General features: G+C 45.4%; 1 protein-coding gene and 1 long non-coding RNA gene across 11 annotated transcripts in view; both read left to right on the plus strand.

The window, feature by feature from the left end:
* Positions 1-13,220, plus strand: part of PASD1 (PAS domain containing repressor 1) — a 98,744-nt gene extending 85,524 nt beyond the window's left edge. For 3 of the 10 annotated variants that reach the window (XM_082207224.1, XM_082207223.1, XM_082207225.1), the window contains exons 13-20: positions 555-678; positions 1,092-1,201; positions 2,891-2,977; positions 4,951-5,109; positions 6,802-7,017; positions 8,746-9,011; positions 11,277-11,475; positions 11,706-13,220. In XM_082207224.1, coding sequence (XP_082063350.1) covers positions 555-678; positions 1,092-1,201; positions 2,891-2,977; positions 4,951-5,109; positions 6,802-7,017; positions 8,746-9,011; positions 11,277-11,475; positions 11,706-11,873 — 1,329 coding nt within the window. In that variant the 3' untranslated portion in view covers positions 11,874-13,220. Of the gene's footprint in view, positions 1-554; positions 679-1,091; positions 1,202-2,890; positions 2,978-4,950; positions 5,110-6,801; positions 7,021-8,745; positions 9,012-11,276; positions 11,476-11,705 lie in introns of all 10 variants that reach the window. The other 7 variants (XM_082207226.1, XM_082207227.1, XM_082207228.1 and 4 more) reach the window with 7 other exon arrangements.
* Positions 13,221-14,568: 1,348 nt separating this feature from the next.
* LOC309523494 lies at positions 14,569-17,976 on the plus strand. Its single transcript, XR_014215409.1, has 2 exons — positions 14,569-16,319; positions 16,447-17,976. It is a non-coding gene; the product is annotated as an uncharacterized lncRNA (long non-coding RNA).
* The last annotated feature ends 595 nt before the right edge of the window (positions 17,977-18,571 follow it).

Below are 18,571 nucleotides of genomic sequence, written 5' to 3' on the forward strand. Positions count from 1 at the left end.
TCTATTCTTGCAGATATACTGCATTGCCATGGATTCACAGAGAGCTTTGTCGCTTTACCATGGGGGTTATATTTCCGAGAGATGCCTATGTGTCAAGTAAAACATAAACCCAGGGCACTCCCCCACCCCAAGCTGGAACTCACTGCAGCTCAGTTCCGGCAGCTCTCAGGTGCACACCATTGCCATTATAAGAGAACAAGGAAGGCCTTCATAGTTCCGGCACCTCTTTAATTTCCTAGAAAAATAGCACTTAGATAAACCTAAGACAGGAGTGAGGAACCTGTGGCCCTCCAGATGTTGTTAGATTCCCAACTCCCATCACCACCACCCAGTATGGCAGAGGTTGGGAATGATGGGAGCTGTATCCCAGAGACACACTTGGGAGAAGGTGGAAAGAGGAATTGAAAAATCATTTGCTCCAAAGAGGGCTATCTACCTCCGTCTTGGAAGAGCAGTGCTTTGCTGCTTTTGCTGTTGTTGTTTGTTAAGCATGTGCTGATCTCCACTGCTAATGATACGATGCTTTTTTTCCTCCTGGGCTTGCCTCTTTCCAGAGTCACGGCAGCTACATTGATATCCAGCAATGTGTAACCAACCAAGAAGCCAGCCGGGAAAGGGTGTCGGTGTCGTCTCATAGCTCTCGCCGATCTTCTCACACGGCGCTCTCTGACTCTGCATGTAGGTATCACGTGGGACAGCTGTGATACCAAGGGGTGGTTGTGGTTCTGATGCAACTGGCCAGTGTTCAAGAGCAGCACTGGAGTCAGCCCATCCTTCCCTGATTCTGTTTTCCTTTGCCACTCTCCATCCTCTATAACAGGATGGAGGCTGGCAATTGGGTCTGGAGCAGATGGGTCAGTTGTTTCTCCCAACCACTTCAGAGTATCCCTTGGCAGCATGATAGCTTTGCGCCTTGGGCTCATTTGCACATCCGCTCTCCCCCTGCTAGGTTGGAAGGAGAGACACTGGCAACAGCTCTCTCCCATGTTTCCCACCTACACTGGACGGAGAGGCTAATTCCTTAGTTCCTCGGGAAGGGGTTTTCGGATGCTGCCTTCCATGCATCCTTGAAAGATGCTTCTTTTTTCCAGCCACGTCATCTGTGCGGCACACGGATGCCAGCACCCCTACTAGGCAGTCGTTACCGATGGGCCAGTCAGACAAAGCACCTCTAAGACTTGCCTCAAGTAGCAGCACACAGGTAAGGAAGCAGCAGCAGCATTGCTCCCGAGAAAGGAAGCCAGGGAGGGGATTCACCCAAAGAACAAGAGTGCGGATCTTTAGAACACGAGGAGGAAAGCATCAAGGTTTTCAAAACTTCTAATCTGAATTGGTACAGTGTATCTGAGCAGTCGGCTACAGTACCTATCCTGGCATTCAGGTAGTTAGTGGGCAGGTTACCTACAGGTTATCCAGAGAGTGAGGGGGAAATGACCTATATCCCAGGAGTTGGGATTGCTCAATCAGTAGTACACAAGACTCTTAGGGTTGTAGGTTTGAACCCCACTCTGGGCAAAATATTCCTGTATTGCAGGGGGTTGGACTAAATGACCCTCACAGTCCCATCCATCTCTTCTGTTATTCTATTACTCTAGTCTGAATATGTGCCTTTAACAAGCAGCTTGATATTCAGAAATCAGCACCAGCATTTCTGACAAAGTTAAAGCAGGCATTATTGCCTGTAGAATAAGCTGCTGTTGAAAAGCACACGAGGAGAGAGAGAGAGAGAGGCTGGTAAGAAATAATAATAACTGTCAAGTATTGGCTACAGTACTCTTTTTGACCTGGCCTAGTGGTTGGGACGCGGGTGGCGCTGTGGGTAAAAGCCTCAGCGCCTAGGGCTTGCCGATCGAAAGGTCGGCGGTTTGAATCCCCGTGGTGGGGTGCGCTCCCGTTGCTCGGTCCCAGCGCCTGCCAACCTAGCAGTTTGAAAGCACCCCGGGTGCAAGTAGATAAATAGGGACCGCTTACTGGCGGGAAGGTAAACGGCGTTTCCGTGTGCGGCTCTGGCTTGCCAGATGCAGCTTTGTCACGCTGGCCACATGACTCGGAAGTGTCTCCGGACAGCGCTGGCCCCTGGCCTCTTGAGTGAGATGGGCGCACAACCCTAGAGTCTGTCAAGACTGGCCCGTACGGGCAGGGGTACCTTTACCTTTTAGTGGTCAGCTGACCTGAGAAGTCTCTCACACAGGTAGGTTTTGGGAGTTTTAAGGGCTATATAAAGGGACTGAAGGGGGGGGATTCATAGGAGCATTGAGGATTGCCTTATGCTGAGTGAGTGAGTGAGTAAATAAAGATTAAAAAAATTAGCATGAATTGGTCAATCTATCTCTGGCTGGCAGTAGTTGTCTTGGGGTTTCTTCAAGCTGTACTGCAAGATGCTGGAGATCAAGCTTGGGACAGATGTTATACCACTAAGCTGCAGCCACCACAAGTTCTGTAATGAATACTGGCCAGGGCTGGGTGCAGAAGTTTAGTCAACACTTTTAACAGGTTAGGAAGGAGATGGGTCAGGGCAGTTGCTGGGCATCTATTTTGCTTATCAGATGCCAAGTAAGAAGGGAATCTTTTGCTTAGTTCTCAACTAACATGGTGAAGCTGTGAAGCTGTGGACTGAACAATGGTCGGCTGCAGGTTTCTGCTTCCATAATTGAATGCTGTTCCATAAAACAATTTCCCTGTGTATAGAAGCCTAGGATTGAAACTTCTTCCTGACATGCTGACTCAACCTTTGCATGGAGGACTGTCCAGTCATGCGCATCTTTATTGCCTTAGTAAGAACCAGAGCTTTGATTAACAAGGAAATACTGTGGCAAATGTTGTGGCTAGATAATCAGATTCATCCTTGCACTGGGTGCATTATGGTCCCCTATTTCCTCCCCTCCTGCAGGGTATTATAACTCCTCAGACGCCCACTGAACATCTCGTACAGCACCATATGGTACAGACAAGTGTCCCGGCCCAGCAAGCGGTTATGGTATGTTGGGATGGGGGAGAAACTCCGCAATTTGGTTCGCAATTTAATGGAAGCCCTACCTAATTCACACTTTGCAGAACAATGTGCTAACTGAAATGCAGCTATCCTTTGCAGTTCACATTTTCTCCAACCAATGCGTGCAAAAATAATCTGGGTCTTTGGGAGTTCTTTGTAGGTGCTTCCAGTCAGCATCTCCTTTTAGATGAACTAGGACTTCACCTGCCACACACATAGTGTCATGTTCCCTTCAGAGTGTCAGTATTTTGTAAGAGGGATTCAGGTGCATACCAAAACTTCAGGTTTGCCCAACTGTGGATTAAAGGGAGTCGGCTTGCCTAGTGTAACATATCCACTTTTTTATATACAGTGGTACCTCGGGTTAAGAACTTAATTCGTTCTGGAGGTCTGTTCTTAACCTGAAACTGTTCTTAAACTGAAGCACCACTTTAGCTAATGGGGCCCCCTGCTGCTGCTGCGCCGCCAGAGCACGATTTCTGTTCTCATCCTGAAGCAAAGTTCTTAACCTGAGGTACTATTCCTGGGTTAGCAGAGTCTGTAACCTGAAGCGTATGTAACCTGAAGTGTATGTAACCTGAAGCGTATGTAACCCGAGGTACCACTGTATATAAAAAGAAATATAATAATATAATAATATAATAATATATAATATAATAATATAATATAATATAAGCATAGCTTGGATGAATGATTGACAGGAAGGCATGTTACACCATAGAAGTGATTCGGGATGAATGCTTGTTGTAATTTAACTTCCCCACAAGCAAATCCGAATGCATGCTCGACCTCTGCATGAGGCTTGTGCAAGTAAATGAAGACGAATGCTCAATAAATAGATGATCTGCAAGAGATTATATTGTCTTTTCTACATATGAATGTACAGCTTACTATCTGAAACAGTTCCCAAGCATTCCCCCCCCCGACATACGGCTGCATAGGTTGACATATATTCCTTAAACACCAATCAATTTGCATGTATCTCCATTCATCTCCTCACAGCAGTCCCATTTTCCTTCTGATCTGTAATTTGCTCTCTTCATATCTTAGCTCTCTGCTGTTGTTAGGTTTGCATTGCTTAAAATAAAACAAAAATGCAATAAAAGTGTACTTAAAAAGAAACAAAACACCAACAACCCAGCAATACCAGGTGAGCCCCATAGGCGACTGGAGGGCTACAGTGATCATGGTGTGATAGAGATTGCTTAATCCTGCCTGCTGCAGACAGAAGATTCTGACCTTGACATGTTTTTGCAATTGATTTTGAATGTTGCAACGATTAGTTCGGGGACCATTTTGTGGTTTTTTTTTGTCTTTGGTATTATTTATAGCCCAGTAAAATGTTGGTTACTGGTTTGTTGTTCAACAGAACTGGAAAACAAATCCTTAAAGCAAAGTTTTAAAAACAATCACAATGAGCCCAATGAGTGGTCTGGGATCACCTGACACTCCAAAGTTGCTAAAGCTCAGCAGGTGACAGATCTGCAGTGTCTTATAGAGGAGACCACAGGTCCTTTGAGGAATGTCTGGAACAATAAGTTACGTTTTTAGCATGGAGAAGAGGAGGTTAAAGGGAGACAGGATAGTGGTCGTCTTAATATCTGAAGAGCTGTGGACACACAAACGATGAAGCAGACTTCATTACTGCAGAAAGCAGGACCAGAACCCAGTGGGTTGAAAATTGCAGGAGAAGCAGATTTCGGCTGAATGTCGTTAGGTGTAAGAGCTGCTTGATGATGGAACAGACTGGTGGTTTCCTCTTCACTGGCGTTATTTAGGCTGAGGCTGCCTGGGTCAGCGATGCTGTAGTTACCTGTTGCATTGCAGATTTTTAGGAACATAGGAAGCTCCCTTTACACTACATCGATCCATATAGCCCAGAGAACTGAAGGCAGAAACAATAACTGCATGTAAAAGTTGCAGATTGGGTAATGCTCCTTTCTCCTCTATGCTTCCAGCCAGTGTATCACTTCCCAACTCAGGTAGGGATGATGCATCATTTGAAGGAACAGCTTGAGGAGAGAACGCGCATATTGCAGGCTGACATCAAGACGCAACAAGAGGAACTGCATGTGATCAAAGAGCAGCTTCAGCTGGTGCAGGACTCCAATTTGCAGGTATTTCCTATATAGGGAACCTCAGGCACGGGGGGGGGGGGGGAATGTGGTCCACAGATATTTTGCGAGTCCATCTGTCCACATGTGTTCATGCCAGTCATTTATTGTAAAAAAAAAAAAGTGGTGGGGATATCAACTTTTATAAAGCTTCCCTGACTGCAGGTGATTATTACTTGCTATAGGTGTAACTGCTGAATGGCCCACATTACAAACCTGAGTGTACTGAATAAACATGCTTAAATCACATAGAGTTGCACCCCTCTTTTATAAATTGCTTGGGTCACACAGCCAAGAGAGAGGGCCTTTTCCATGTTGGAATATAGAAATCTGCCTTTTATTTCTTTATTAAAATATTTATGTACTTCTGCGTCACAACAATATATCACAGTGATATAAAAGTTTACAATATAAAAACAATCAAACCAGACTGTAATATCATAAAAAAAGTTTTAAAGAATTTTAATGGAAAAGCAGCACTGTATACAAGTATTTCAAACAAGTAAATAAATATACTGGCAACGCTCTGCAATCAGGTATGCCGGATCCTTCTTTGCCTAAGCAGGAGTCACTGTGCATACGTTTGTTGCATAAGGCTACACAGCAATTCATTCACCTGACCTTGCAGTGTTGCTAATTATGTGCAAAATAACCTCTGATTGCTCAAGTTATTTCTTCCCAAAAAGCCTTACATTTTCTATTCAGAGTGTGTTGGTGTAGGGAAAACAACGACCTGCAACCATTTGGAAATTAGGGGTTATAAGAATAGAGTCCCATGACACCTTAAAGACTGATGAATTTAATGTGGCATAAGCCTTCCTTATTCATCATATGTCATGTAGGAGCTACAGTTTGCTTTAGCCCTTTCATTTCAGCATGAGCAAGACTCGCTGTCTGTTAGACTGAAACTACCAGAGACCTTTTTTCCACCAACCTCTGCTGATACAAGCAGCATCCTGCTTATATAGATGCCCAACGCCACATGAGCGTCGAGGAAAAGTGGTTATTGCTTGACAAGTAGAGAAAAGGGAATTTCCTTAAAAGCAACAGTTCTGGATGTGTTTTTAAAAGAAGTTTAAAAATGCATATTTGTGTTAAAATATAACCATTTTTTCCCCTGGCGTGCCAACTCTCAGTTTTAATCACTGATAGGTTAACATGAGGATATGTTTGATGCTTGGGTGACATCTAATGGCTGTTCTGGATGTTGCTGCAACTTGGCGAATTCTTTTCACAGCACTGTGCTTGCTACAAGCTTAACAGCCCCTAAGGTGTTTTCTGCAACATAGGCACAAAAATAGTGCAGTAGGGGTGGGTTTATTCTGCCAGAGGGGCAAGAGTTGGACAAAACTAAACCAAAACATTTGTTGCATAGAATGTTACAGGAATCCAGCTGGAAGTTACGGGATGTGCACTGCTTGGAAATGAAACAGTGTGACAGCCCCGAAACAACAGTATTGAAAGCAGAATTGAATGTGACTGCCGCAGTAGCATCAGGAGCATGAATCATCGCAAGTGCACAATAAAAATGATGTCTGGTTGGCCACCATCTACAGAGATTACTTTATCAACTTCTGTGGGCCCTCTTTATTTTGTGCACGCCAAATTTCAAGCCATCATCTTTGTAGGCGTTCCCATGTGTGCATTGCTAGTGACAACCCCCAATGTCTCTCCCCACTCCCACTTTTCCGACAGATGCTGATGCAACAGCCTATGCCCATGGTCTTCAGTGGGGTGCAACACCAGAACCCGAGGAGGCCTTCCCAGCAGCAAGCAGCAGCAGTTGCGAGCAGACCAGCCGCATCAAAGAAATCCCAGCAGCAAGGCCTTATGGGATCAAAGCAGTACTGCGGCACACACCTGGCATCGCCTCAGCAATTCCTCAGGGACCCTTGTGTCACATCATCCCAGGTGGTGGCTTTTGTTCAGCGTCGTGCTAAATGCATCACCATTTTAAAGCTATATAACCTGGGGTGGATCTACACACAGGGGTGGGGAACGCTATGAATAAGTCAGAAATTAAATAGTTATAATAACAGAAAAAAACGCTATGGGAAACTGCTTAGAATTTTATTTATCTGTCTTGCTCTCCAACACCATCTGGTTTTGCATGTTCATAACACATTCAAAACACTGATTTTTTTTACTAATATAGCTGAGTCCCTGATTACTGCCTGCTCCCTTATACACCTACTACCCTGACTTTGCAGGGTCTTCACAAGACTTGCAGGGTCTTCTCAGGGGCGATACTGCAGCTCTGGAATCCACCCCCATTGTGGCGATCCTTGTTCCTGTCTCTTAGATAAAAAGTTTAAAGTGTTTTTATTCTAGCAGCCTTTGTAATTAGGCAGTTCTGGATATTATATTGATTGCTGTATTTGATGGTGCTTTTGATTCTAGCTGATTACAGGGTTTAGAAGCTGATAGTTGAACTTAGTTCACAATTAAGTCAATGAGCCAATTTAGGGTGCAATCCAAACCCTTCTTAAGCCCCATTGAGTTTGATAGGAATTATTTTTTGAGTAAAAAATAATAATTGTCCAGTAGCACCTTATAGACCAACTGTTCTGGTATAAGTTTTTGTGTTCATGCACACTTCTTATACCAGAACAAACTTAGTTGTCTATAAGGTGCTACTGGACAAATTTTTTTATTTCGACTACATCAGACCAACACGGCTACCTACCTGAATCTATTTTTTGAGTAGGCGTGGTTAGGATTGTGTAGTTGGATCCAGACTTGATGCAGCCTTAAGGCCGCTATTCTATATCCACATATGTGGAAGTAAGCCCCATTGAGACTTACTTCTGCAAGTTGGTTTTTGTAATGATTATTATATTGTTGCATGCCACCCCAATTTCTGAGCTCTGTAAGATTCCAGGGGGTTCTAGGCACAGGTAATGTTGCAGTGTGAAAGTGCAGCTGTTCAGTGTTCCATGCAGGAAAACATGCCTTCCTTGGGTACAAATAAAATAATAATAATAATAATAATAATAATAATAATAATAATAATTCCATTTCCCTGTTCCATGCCCCCAACTGTCAATCAGCATTCTGTGTACACCTTGCATGCACAGTCCTCACTGGGCTGTTGGTTTTTGCTCTTTTGCTCTTTGTACTTTTATAAACTTTGGTATTCCCCCAAATCTGTCAATACCTTGTGCTGGGAGTTGGCCAGGCTAGCCCCTGCCAATGGCACAGGCCTGGTGTGTGGCTCAGAGTGGCTGGGAGCCTGCTCATCCACCCACACCCTCCCTGGGTCTTTCCTCTACTACTCTGGGCCATGGAGGAAGTCACTGGCAGTGTGTGAAACTTTTTGAGTTTCTGATCCATGATTGGCGTGGGAGGCATACCAATACAGCTCCTTGCCAGGGATCCAAGGGATTGGGGGGTGGGGATGGACAGTCAATACTATTCCTTGCCAAGGGTGCAAGGGAGCCTGGGTGCGCCCCTGCATTGGAGATGGTATTTTGGCTGCATCAGGCACAACACTCAGGAGAATGGTTTTCCTATTTGTATACCAATTTGCATGGTTGCAAGCTACTCTGAACCCTCTGTGTAGCGGAAGAGAAGGATGTGAACATGCCAAACAAACAATGTGCTCATTCTGACAAAGGGGTGTGTGCATTTATGTATCAGGTACAGCAGCAGCAGCAGCAGCAGCAACAACAACAACAACAACAACAGCAGCAGCAGCAGCAGCAGCAGCAGCAGCAAAAGCAGGCCATGAGAGGAAAGCCGGTCCAGCAGGCCTGCTTGCCAATGCAGATGAGCATTGCGATGCCGCTGTACAACAACCCAATGGTGTTCTCTCAAGCGCACCCTATCACTGCCTCTACTCCAATGTCAGCTGAAATTGGTGAAAGGCAACAGCAGTCCAATTACACCCAAGATCGGACTCTAAGGTACGGATGCAGGTATATGTATGCTGAGAAGTGCAAGTAGGGGACGTTACTGATGGTATTATTATTGTTTTTGCTCTCTCCTGGCGATGATCTGATTCCACTTCCCTTCACAGTTCGTTCTGGCAGCCTTCCCCTACTGTGGCTCTCCACATGTTGCTTGACTACAACTCCCATCTTCCCTTGGCTGTGGTGTTGATGGGAGTTGACATCTAGAGGGCCACAGGATGGAGAAGGCTCCATTGCTTTACTTCTCCTCATTTGTATGAGTGGTCCTTCCAATAGCCAATTTTCCAAGCCAGATTGTGATGTGTTAGGTACGTCCTGCACTGTTTCCCTGCCCTCACCCAAGGCATATAATATCAACAGTGAGGTGTGATTGTGGGGAAGGGGCAACCGTTTCTGCCCCTGCAGAAGCCCAGATGAAAATCCCTCCTGGAAGCTGGTATTTGCATTGGGAGGAAATCCCTTTTTGACACCATGCAGCACCATTTTTTGGGTGGCACTGTGGGTTAAACCACAGAGCCTAGGACTTGCTGATCAGAAGGTCAGCGGTTCTAATCCCCACAACGGGGTGAGCTCCTGTTGCTCAGTCCCTGCTCCTGCCAACCTAGCAGTTCGAAAGCACGTCAAAATGCAAGTAGATAAATAGGTACCGCTCCAGCGGGAAGGTAAACGGCCTTTCCGTGTGCTGCTCTGGTTTGCCAGAAGCGGCTTAGTCCTGCTGGCCACATGACCCGGAAGCTGTACGCCGGCTCCCTCGGCCAATAAAGTGAGATGAGCGCCGCAACCCCAGAGTTGGTCACGACTGGACCTAATGGTAAGGAGTCCCTTTACCTTTACCTAGCACCATTTTTTATTTTTTATTTTAGCAGGGATTCTCCTGTTCAGCCTCAGCAGGGGAGGAAGGGTGTAATGCAAAACAACAACAAGAAGCACTTCAGTGCTGGTTTGGTCCCAGTGGAGGGCAAATGGGGCCCTGCCCCATCAACTTCAGCCTGTCCTGAGCTAGCCCCAATTTGCCTGCCTTCTTACTTACAACTGGTCTGGTAGAGTGACTCTGGCTGCCAGCTCCCTCCTTCCCTGCCTCAGTGCTGCAGCCTTGAAGAACTTACAAGGGAGGAGGATGCAGGCAAAATTAGAGTGAGTTGGCTCTGCCCATCAATTGGCTCTGGTGCCACCTGGTGTTGGTCTTCCTGTCTTCCTCCCTATCAGTCCCAGTGTGCACCAGCCACCAGTGTTTGGTCCCTGGTCTCTGAAGAGGCAAGCAACGGCTCTGAAACCGTGCTGGCAAGAGGCTATCGAACCTGCTCATTGCCACGTTGTTAGGTCAGCCTGTGCAGCCTGCAACATCTGGGGTGCATGGGAGCAATAAGTCTTCACAGATCAATACTGGCAGACAGCAGGCAAAAAAAGCCTTCCCACAATTAAAACCAAACAATTTCAGGGTAAGAAGCCTCCATATTAGAGGCTGTCTAGTCCTTTTCCCTGCCTGGCACAGGAAGCTTTTAAACTAGGATTCCCTGATATGTGGCTGCACAGCATCTTCATAGCTACTTCCACCAGCTCCCAAGATCGCTCTGCTCTGTTCAACTCTTGAACAAAACCAAAGCAAAGAGCGGATATCATGGGAAGCATGTAGAGGACGCATAGGCTGGGCTGCCTTCCTGTCAGAAGTACAACACAAAAAGGCAGGCTAATACCTCTAAATGGGCAAAGCTGATCCTAGACTCCCATTTTCAACTTCCATAGTAGTTAAGATATGAATGCAGCCTGGGCTCTGTGCCCTGCATGCTGAACAAAAGATTATGCACCCAGGCAACCTAAACTCTCTGCCATGAAAAGCTGGGTTCTGCCAGCAGCATACATTATGCAGGAGAGCTCCCATTTCTGACTTTGCCTAAAGTATTCTGCATTTTTAGAATGGCTACAGCTGATTTTATTCTGTGGTTTGGTGACTACAAAAAAAGGGGAAGGAAAAAAGGGGAAGTGCACTGAGCCTTTGCTTGCTAGCCACATTAAACCCTTGTCCTGCCATCACCCCTGCTTCCGAGGGTTCAGAGAGCATTGCCACATCTTTCAAGCAGATTGTCACAGCAGTGAGAGCTGGAAAATGTTGCATCAGGGGGTGGTTAACCAGTGGGCACCCAGATGTTCCCAGGCTCCTGGCTCCATCAGCACCAGATCTAGTTCAGGACATCTGGACTGGGCACCGGTCAGCCACCACTGCTGTGCTTTTTGATCTGTTACCTGCTAACTGTGTTGCAGATTTGCTCCGGAGCAGCAAGGGCTGCCTGCTGCAATACAGATGCAGCCAATCACATGCGCCGCCGCTCCGTCACCCGTCTTCACCTCCTCTGTGATGATTCCACGCGCCAACATCGCCCCGCAGCAGAGCCACCCTCCTCCCAACACTCTCCACCAGTGGCAACCGCAGCCAGTTCAACAGCATCACCTCTACCTTCAGGTAACAAGCTACTAGAGATTGTGGAAGGCGTGATGACTGATAGGAATGCCAAGGTGGGAGGCAAGGTCTATAGCTTTAACTATGCACTGTGTGAAAGATTGCTTCCTTTTGCTAGTCCTCAAGGCTTGGCTTTACTGGGTGACACTGTCTTCCAGTATTACAAGAGGAGGGGTACATATGTGGGAGGGCTGGGCGTTCCCAGTGCTAAAGGCTGTTGCGTTATCCCGCAGATGCAAGGTGCGGCTGAGCCGGGCCAGAACCAGCGCCTGTTCCAGCAACCTCATGTACCGCCGCAGAATGCCACCATGGGATATTTTCACCACCCGCAGCCACAGAGCCAGCACCTGCAAGGCCAGCCTTGCAGTTTACAAGACCTGCCTGAAATGCAGCTGCCTTGAAGCCTTGGTGGTGGCGGCGGCAGTCTTGGGGGTAGCGGCTGTGCTGAGCAGAAGTGAGTGGAGGAGGGGCAAAGCACAGAGGAGATGAAGGTCCTTCCTTCCTGGTACGCCTGGAAGGTGAGGAACATGCCAGAGCCGGGGAAGGGCCCTGGCTGGAGTGGAGAGTAGGTTGGGAGTTTCTTCCACTTACTTGGAAGGAAAACAAACAAAGGAACCACCCAGGAGCAACAGTACTCCAGCAAAGTGGGATCAAAAGCCAAGCTTGGCATTTCTTAACCGCTTAAACTGTGTGCAGCTAGAGCATCTCGTCTGTACATCCTTTGGCTAGAGATTGGGGGGGGGGTGAATGGAGCCCAGGGGCAAGGCTGATTCATTTTTGGATGCTTCTGTCTGCCAGGAAAGGTTCGCTGGCAGATAGGGTTCATTGCTCACCTGCAATAATTAAAACAAAAATGAACTTAACTTGCCCAAGTGAAGGGGAGAGGATTATTTTTCAGGAGAGCAGCCGCCTTTGTGTGCTGCAAAGCCATATATATGAATATTAGTTATATTTATAAATATGGTAGATGGAATTCTAGCCTGCAGGGTTTTTTTTGGTTTTTTTTTTTTAAAAAAATAGTAAAGTTTACACGCTGATGCGTTATGCGGCAGAAAACCACACACCTGTGCAGGAGGCAGCCAAGTCTTATTTTTTCCTTTTTCTAAAACAATCGTTGCTGAAATTCACTGTGAATCACTGTGAACACAGATGGAACTGTAAGCATCAACCCACGACCATATAACTTTTTTTCTTTTGTGGATGTATTTGTGTATATACAGATTTCATTTTTGTGTAGTAGTTCATGTTTGGATTACTGAACATATTCGCCAGCACTCTATCCCATTACCCAACCATTTCCCTATATGTGAATCCCATAGTTTCTTTGGATAATTGGGTAATGCTGCTGCTGCTGTTTATGACACCACTCTTGCCTGAATTTCTTCTTTTTGCACCAGCCCCTTTCACTGTTAAAGAGTTATGAGAGTCATGATATGTCTAAGAGTTTCTCCTATTTTGTTGCAAAGTCCAGATATATAAACCTACCTATTTCTACTGCCCATTTAGCCAAATATATATATTTTTCAGGAGGTACAAGAAAGAGATCCTTCCCTTTCTTTCTCTCTGTGTCTATCCAGTGAACCTTTCTGTGGGGGAGGTATCCTGATGCCCAAAGACAAAAGCAAACTTTGTGGTTTTGCTACTTAGTAGGTAGAATTTGGCAAAGTGGAGTTTCTACCTAAACAAGGATACCTACGATGTTACAAGTCAGTAGCGTTAGCAATAAATTGTATTTTTTTAAATGGTCACTTTAAGTGTGTTTATATATTTATGAACGTTTTCTTAAAAAAAGAATATATTCTTCAGTGGGTGTGTATACCAAAGTGTCCCCTACTGTTTTGTGTGTTTCCAAAGGAAAATTAATACTTAATTAATTGTTAGGGGCATTTTTTGTTTTGTTTTGTTTTTGCAAATGTAAGTGTGCTCGACTTGTACATTTTTTATATGCTGGGTGCAGAAGGCAACTTTCACTAAAACTTCTTTAAAGAAAAGAAGAAATGAGGTTGCATTTGGGGATCTGGTTAACAACAACAACATCCACCTGTTGCTGGCTGTTAGAAAGAGGGTTTTCTACCTGCAACATCAGAGTAGATTCATTTAGTAAAAGTTCAGGGCCATAACTTCAATGAAAAACAAAGCTACAGTGGTGCCTCGCAAGACGAAATTAATTCGTTCTGCGAGTTTTTTCGTCTTGCGGTTTTTTTCGTCTTGCGAAGCACGGTTTCGGAAAAGTTTTGGAAAAGCTTCAAAAATCACCAAAGTCTTCAAAAACCTCAAAAAAGGCTACCACACCGCGTGCTGTGAGTTGCTCCTCGAAGTCAAGTCGCAACTGTATTAACGGTTTTAAGAAAAAGGAAACAAACTTGCAAGACGTCTCCGTCTTGCAAAGCAAGCCCATAGGGAAAATCGTCTTGCGAAGCAACTCAAAAAAACAAAAACCCTTTCGTCTTGCGAGGCATTCATCTTGCGAGGTACCACTGTACAATCGTTTGAAGCATAGTAGCTCTGTATTCTGAAGATTCTCAGGCAGCACTAGAGATCAATCACTGTGTACAAAGGGTCTTCTTTTCCCCCTTTACTTACCAGTATAGTGGTACCTCTGGTTGCGAACAGGATCCGTTCCGGAGGCTCGTTCGCAACATGAAAAACCCGCAACCTGAAGCGCCGTATCTGCGCAGGTGCATGGTGCAATTTGGCACTTGTACGCATGCATGAAGCACAATTTAGAGTTTATGCGCATGTGCGAGTGGCGAAACCGAGAAGTAACCCTTTCCGGTACTTCCGGGTTGCCACGGGTCGCAACCTGAAAAAATGTAACATGAAGCAAACGTAACATGAGGTACGACTATACAGTGGTACCTCGGGTTACAGACACTTCAGGTTACAGATGCTTCAAGTTACAGACTCCGCTAAGCCATAAATAGTACCTCGGGTTAAGAACTTCGCTTCAGGATGAGAACAAAAATCGCATGGCGGCAGCACAGCAGCAGTGGGAGGCCCCCTTCGCTAAAGTGGTGCTTCAGGTTAAGAACAGACCTCCGGAACGAATTAAGTTCTTAACCTGAGGTACCACTGTATTGTTAATTCTCTACAAAAATTTCACAGGCCCTTCGAAAGTGTACAGGTGTACTTTGCTTGCTTTAATTGCAATACATAGTCCAAACCTGCAGAGAGTCTACTGGGGGGCAGTGGCCTTCTCAGCTTGTCCCGTGTCTTTTAAGAGGAGAATGTAAGGCATTTAAGAGGAGCTTGGAACCATCTTGCTTTCAAGTGTAATGCACAATGTATTGCTTTGCATTAGGAAAAGATGGGTGGGTACATAAAGGAGAGCTTATATCTCTCTCCAGTTCATTTCCCCCAGTCAGTCTAAGGAAGGAAAGGCAGAGCAGTTGCCGGACCTTCCTCTGGCTGGTACTTCCCAGTTTTTACTGGCCCTCTCTTCTCCACCAAGGTGTATGTGTGAGAACGGAAAACACAATAAATCTGGAACCAGCTCCTCTATTTAGTCCTTGGCAGGCCCAGGGCACAGTAGACACCTGGGCCAAAATGCCAGTTTAGAAAACAAACAGCATTTCAAAGAATGTAGAATATGGTTTTCTTTATCCCCTTGGTAACTGCAGGGCGAAAAGCTGGAGCAACTCTAGGCATGTCTGTATTTCACTGATAGCTGCTCCGCCACCCCAGCAAAATGTTGAGGCTTACAGAGAGCTTGTTTCAAATGTTCGGATTTGTGGCTTTTATTTTTTTGAAATAATAAATGTATTAACCAAATGCAAGAAACCCAAATGAAAACACACTAAGCACCAACAATGTCAGCTTGTCTGCCATTTCTTGGAAAAAAGGCGTAGGAAGGCATTATTAAACAACAGCAGCTGTCTGAAAAGGGTTTCACATGTGGGCGCTGTAATGTTGTGCCGGTCTCTGCCAACGAGCTCAGCACTGATGCTCATTTGTTACAACTACAGATGCAATGGAACTAAGGCATTATTAGGCCATGGTTTGGAACACAGTGGCCCTCCAGCTGATGTCTGATTCCAGCTCTCATTAGCCCCAGCCAACGATCATGCATGAAGGGAGTTGCAGTTGGGAGTCAAAGGTTAGCCACCCATTATGTAAAGCTGTGTCTAGTTCTAAATGGGCACCACTGCCATTTCAAGTTGAGGGTTCTCTCCCCTCTCTAACCTGGAACAGGGTCACTTTGCTCCTGTAAGTAAGTGGCTTTTGGTAGTGCTAGCTCTTCCTTCAGAAAATGCTACTGAAATCATCTTATGCAGGGGAGAAAGTTTCTGGTGCCAGGCACAAGGCAGTGGGCATCTGCTTGAATCACTGAATCATAGAGGTGGAAGCGACCTTGAGGGTCATCTAGGAATTTGCAGCTGGGTCAAACCTGCAGCCTTAGCATTATCAGCACCCTGCTCTAACCAACTTAGCTATCCAGCTGAGACAGGAGACATCAGTAGGACCGCTTTTAAGGGGGGAGGGGTGCACATTAGCTGCACACCCAGTTCTGCTGTCTACTTGTATCAACAGTGATGTCAAGGCCACAGCAATCGTCTAGTCCCCCAGCAGGATGAATCCACTCCCAATTGTAGTGGTATCAACACTTTTGGTGCAAGTGAAGGAACATGCTCTGTCACTCTTAGGTCCTTTGTTCAGTTGTCACTTTGAGCACAGGGATAGCAATCCTTTGGGAAACCCTGCAGAGGTTGTTGACTCTAGCTCCCATCATCCCTAGTCAACACAGCCAATAGTTGGGGGTGCACAGCCTCTTTCATAGAAACACACCAATGTTACCTTTCTCCCCCTCCCATCCCCCTATCTTCATGCACTTTAGAACACTTGGGGGGGTCAACCTTAAGTTTTTGCAGCAAGTTGTCAACGTGACATCCTTCCCCATTTCCATTGTTTTTTTATGTGACAGACTCAGCAGAGGCTGTGGAGAAGAGTGCTGTATGCCCTCTCTGGCATCTGGAGCTGGCTCTTTGTCTCTCTCGCAAGGAATTTGAGGGACAAGAGGGAGCTCCTCATGCAAACCCAGTAAGTGGGAGAGCTTGGCTGTCTTATTTTAGCTATCTGCACTCAAAACTTTAAATACGGATTTTGTGGAGGAAACCTGGCGTGTTGGTGAACAAAATTAGTTTTGGAAAACACCCCAGTCAAACAGAACCAACATGGTTTGGCATGTCTAAGGAGGGATAATTCATGGATCATCTTACAGTCTTGCAGGGCATTTGGATTTCCCCCCTCTTTTTGAGCCTGAGTTATGCCCATTTCCCCACAGCTATACAGACCTATATGAGACTACAGTTTGTGATGGGCTGTGCTTTAGAAATCAAGCCCTTAGTATGGCAACCACGTGCACTGGGGAAGAGATATTGTTTTACACTGGGGGAAAGGTAAAACCATGCACTTTATTAGTAAGGAACTTCTTCCTTCATAAAACGTTGCACGAGGTGGGAAGGTCGCTGCCTGGTGTTGATTCATCGCATGCACTGTTCAGGGGAGGAAGAAACGTTATGCCAAAATGCATGTTCCATTTTATTGTGAAGTTTGAACCAGTTCTCCCCATCCCCTGACAAGAGAGAGAGGGGCCATGATCCGGCACCTCCCCTTCAGTGTTTCTGCAGTGCCTTGCTTAGGCAATTGCCTAGGTCAGCTCTGCATTGGGGACTTTAGATTTAGTTGCCACCCACCTTCAAGCTTGTTTTCTTTCTCCCCATCCCAAAACAGATATATTTTTTAAGAAACTGATGCTATCCAATGGTTTACCTCTGTGTTATGGGAGAGAAGAATTTGGAATTGGATAGAGTTAATTAGCCTGGAGAATCCAAGGGGACAGTTCTACTGGTTAACAGTTCCATATTAGATATAATGGGCCCATGGACTCTTCGCTGGTGTTTATTTACAACTCTGGCTCAAGAGTTTCCCATGGCGCCTCGAAATACAAATGTGAGAAGGCTATAGCCTCATTTTGATGTATAAAGAGGATTTGTTAACGCAATTACAGGCTTCAGAAAACACAGGCACATTTCTGAAGCCTTGCACTTTTAAATGCATTTTGTACATAGATATAAATATATATAAGCTAACGGCTGGTTGATCTGGCCAGGTTTGGTTTGACAGATACAGATTCTTCTAACGTACATTGTCTATATCGTGGCATATTAACTATGTAAAAAAAAAAAAAAAAAACCACAAGAAAGGACAGAAATGAAAAGATTTTTAAAAAGCAGCAAAAGCCTTAGAATTGAATATTTAGTTTATTTTATATGATGTCAAAGATAGATACATTTATAAATGTTCCTATTCATAAAAGTATTTTGTAAAATGGGCAGGGAGGGGGTGAGGAAGTGTCTTATGGGGGCATTTAAGAATTCTAGCCGGGAATACTCACGCTGTTGTGAAGGTCCATTGGCCAAGAATCAACATGTCTCCCATGTGCTTTAACAGATTTGTACATAGTATTTTGAAAGAAAAATAAAAATGTACTTTTATGAACTCTTACTGGGTGTCTACTCTTTTGTACTTGGTGAAATGCCCAGAGTTTCCCCCATTCATGAAAACAGAGGAAGCCGGCTGACCGCTGAACAGAAGTCAACAAAAAAGGCCAATTCAGGATTTCTAGCATATTACGGTACTATTGACAGATTATTTCTACCCCATTCTGCTTACATTCTCATCAGTTTTCAGAGTTTGTTACTTGCGCTTAGCTCAGTGATGGTTGCCCTGATTACTTTTTTTTTTTTTTTTGAGAGACAGAGAGAGTTAAAAGCAGGTTTATTGGGGGACGGACGTGGTCGAGGCTGCCATGTCCAGGCAGCACCTCTGCGGAGAAGAAGAGATGAGTTAGGATTTGATATCCCGCTTTTTCACTCCCCTTCAGGAGTCTCAAAGTGGCTAACATTCTCCTTTCCCTTCCTCTCCCACAACAAACACTCTGTGAAGTGAGTGGGGCTGAGAGACTTCAGAGAAGTGTGACTGGTCCAAGATCACCCAGCAGCTGCATGCAGAGGAGCGGAGACGCGAACCCAGTTCACCAGGTTATGAGTCCACCGCTCTTAACCACTACACCACGCTGGCACCGACTGCTTCTCTGGCC

Source organism: Podarcis vaucheri (genome assembly GCF_965113315.1).
Source record: "Podarcis vaucheri genome assembly, chromosome: Z".
Classification (NCBI taxonomy): domain Eukaryota; kingdom Metazoa; phylum Chordata; class Lepidosauria; order Squamata; family Lacertidae; genus Podarcis; species Podarcis vaucheri.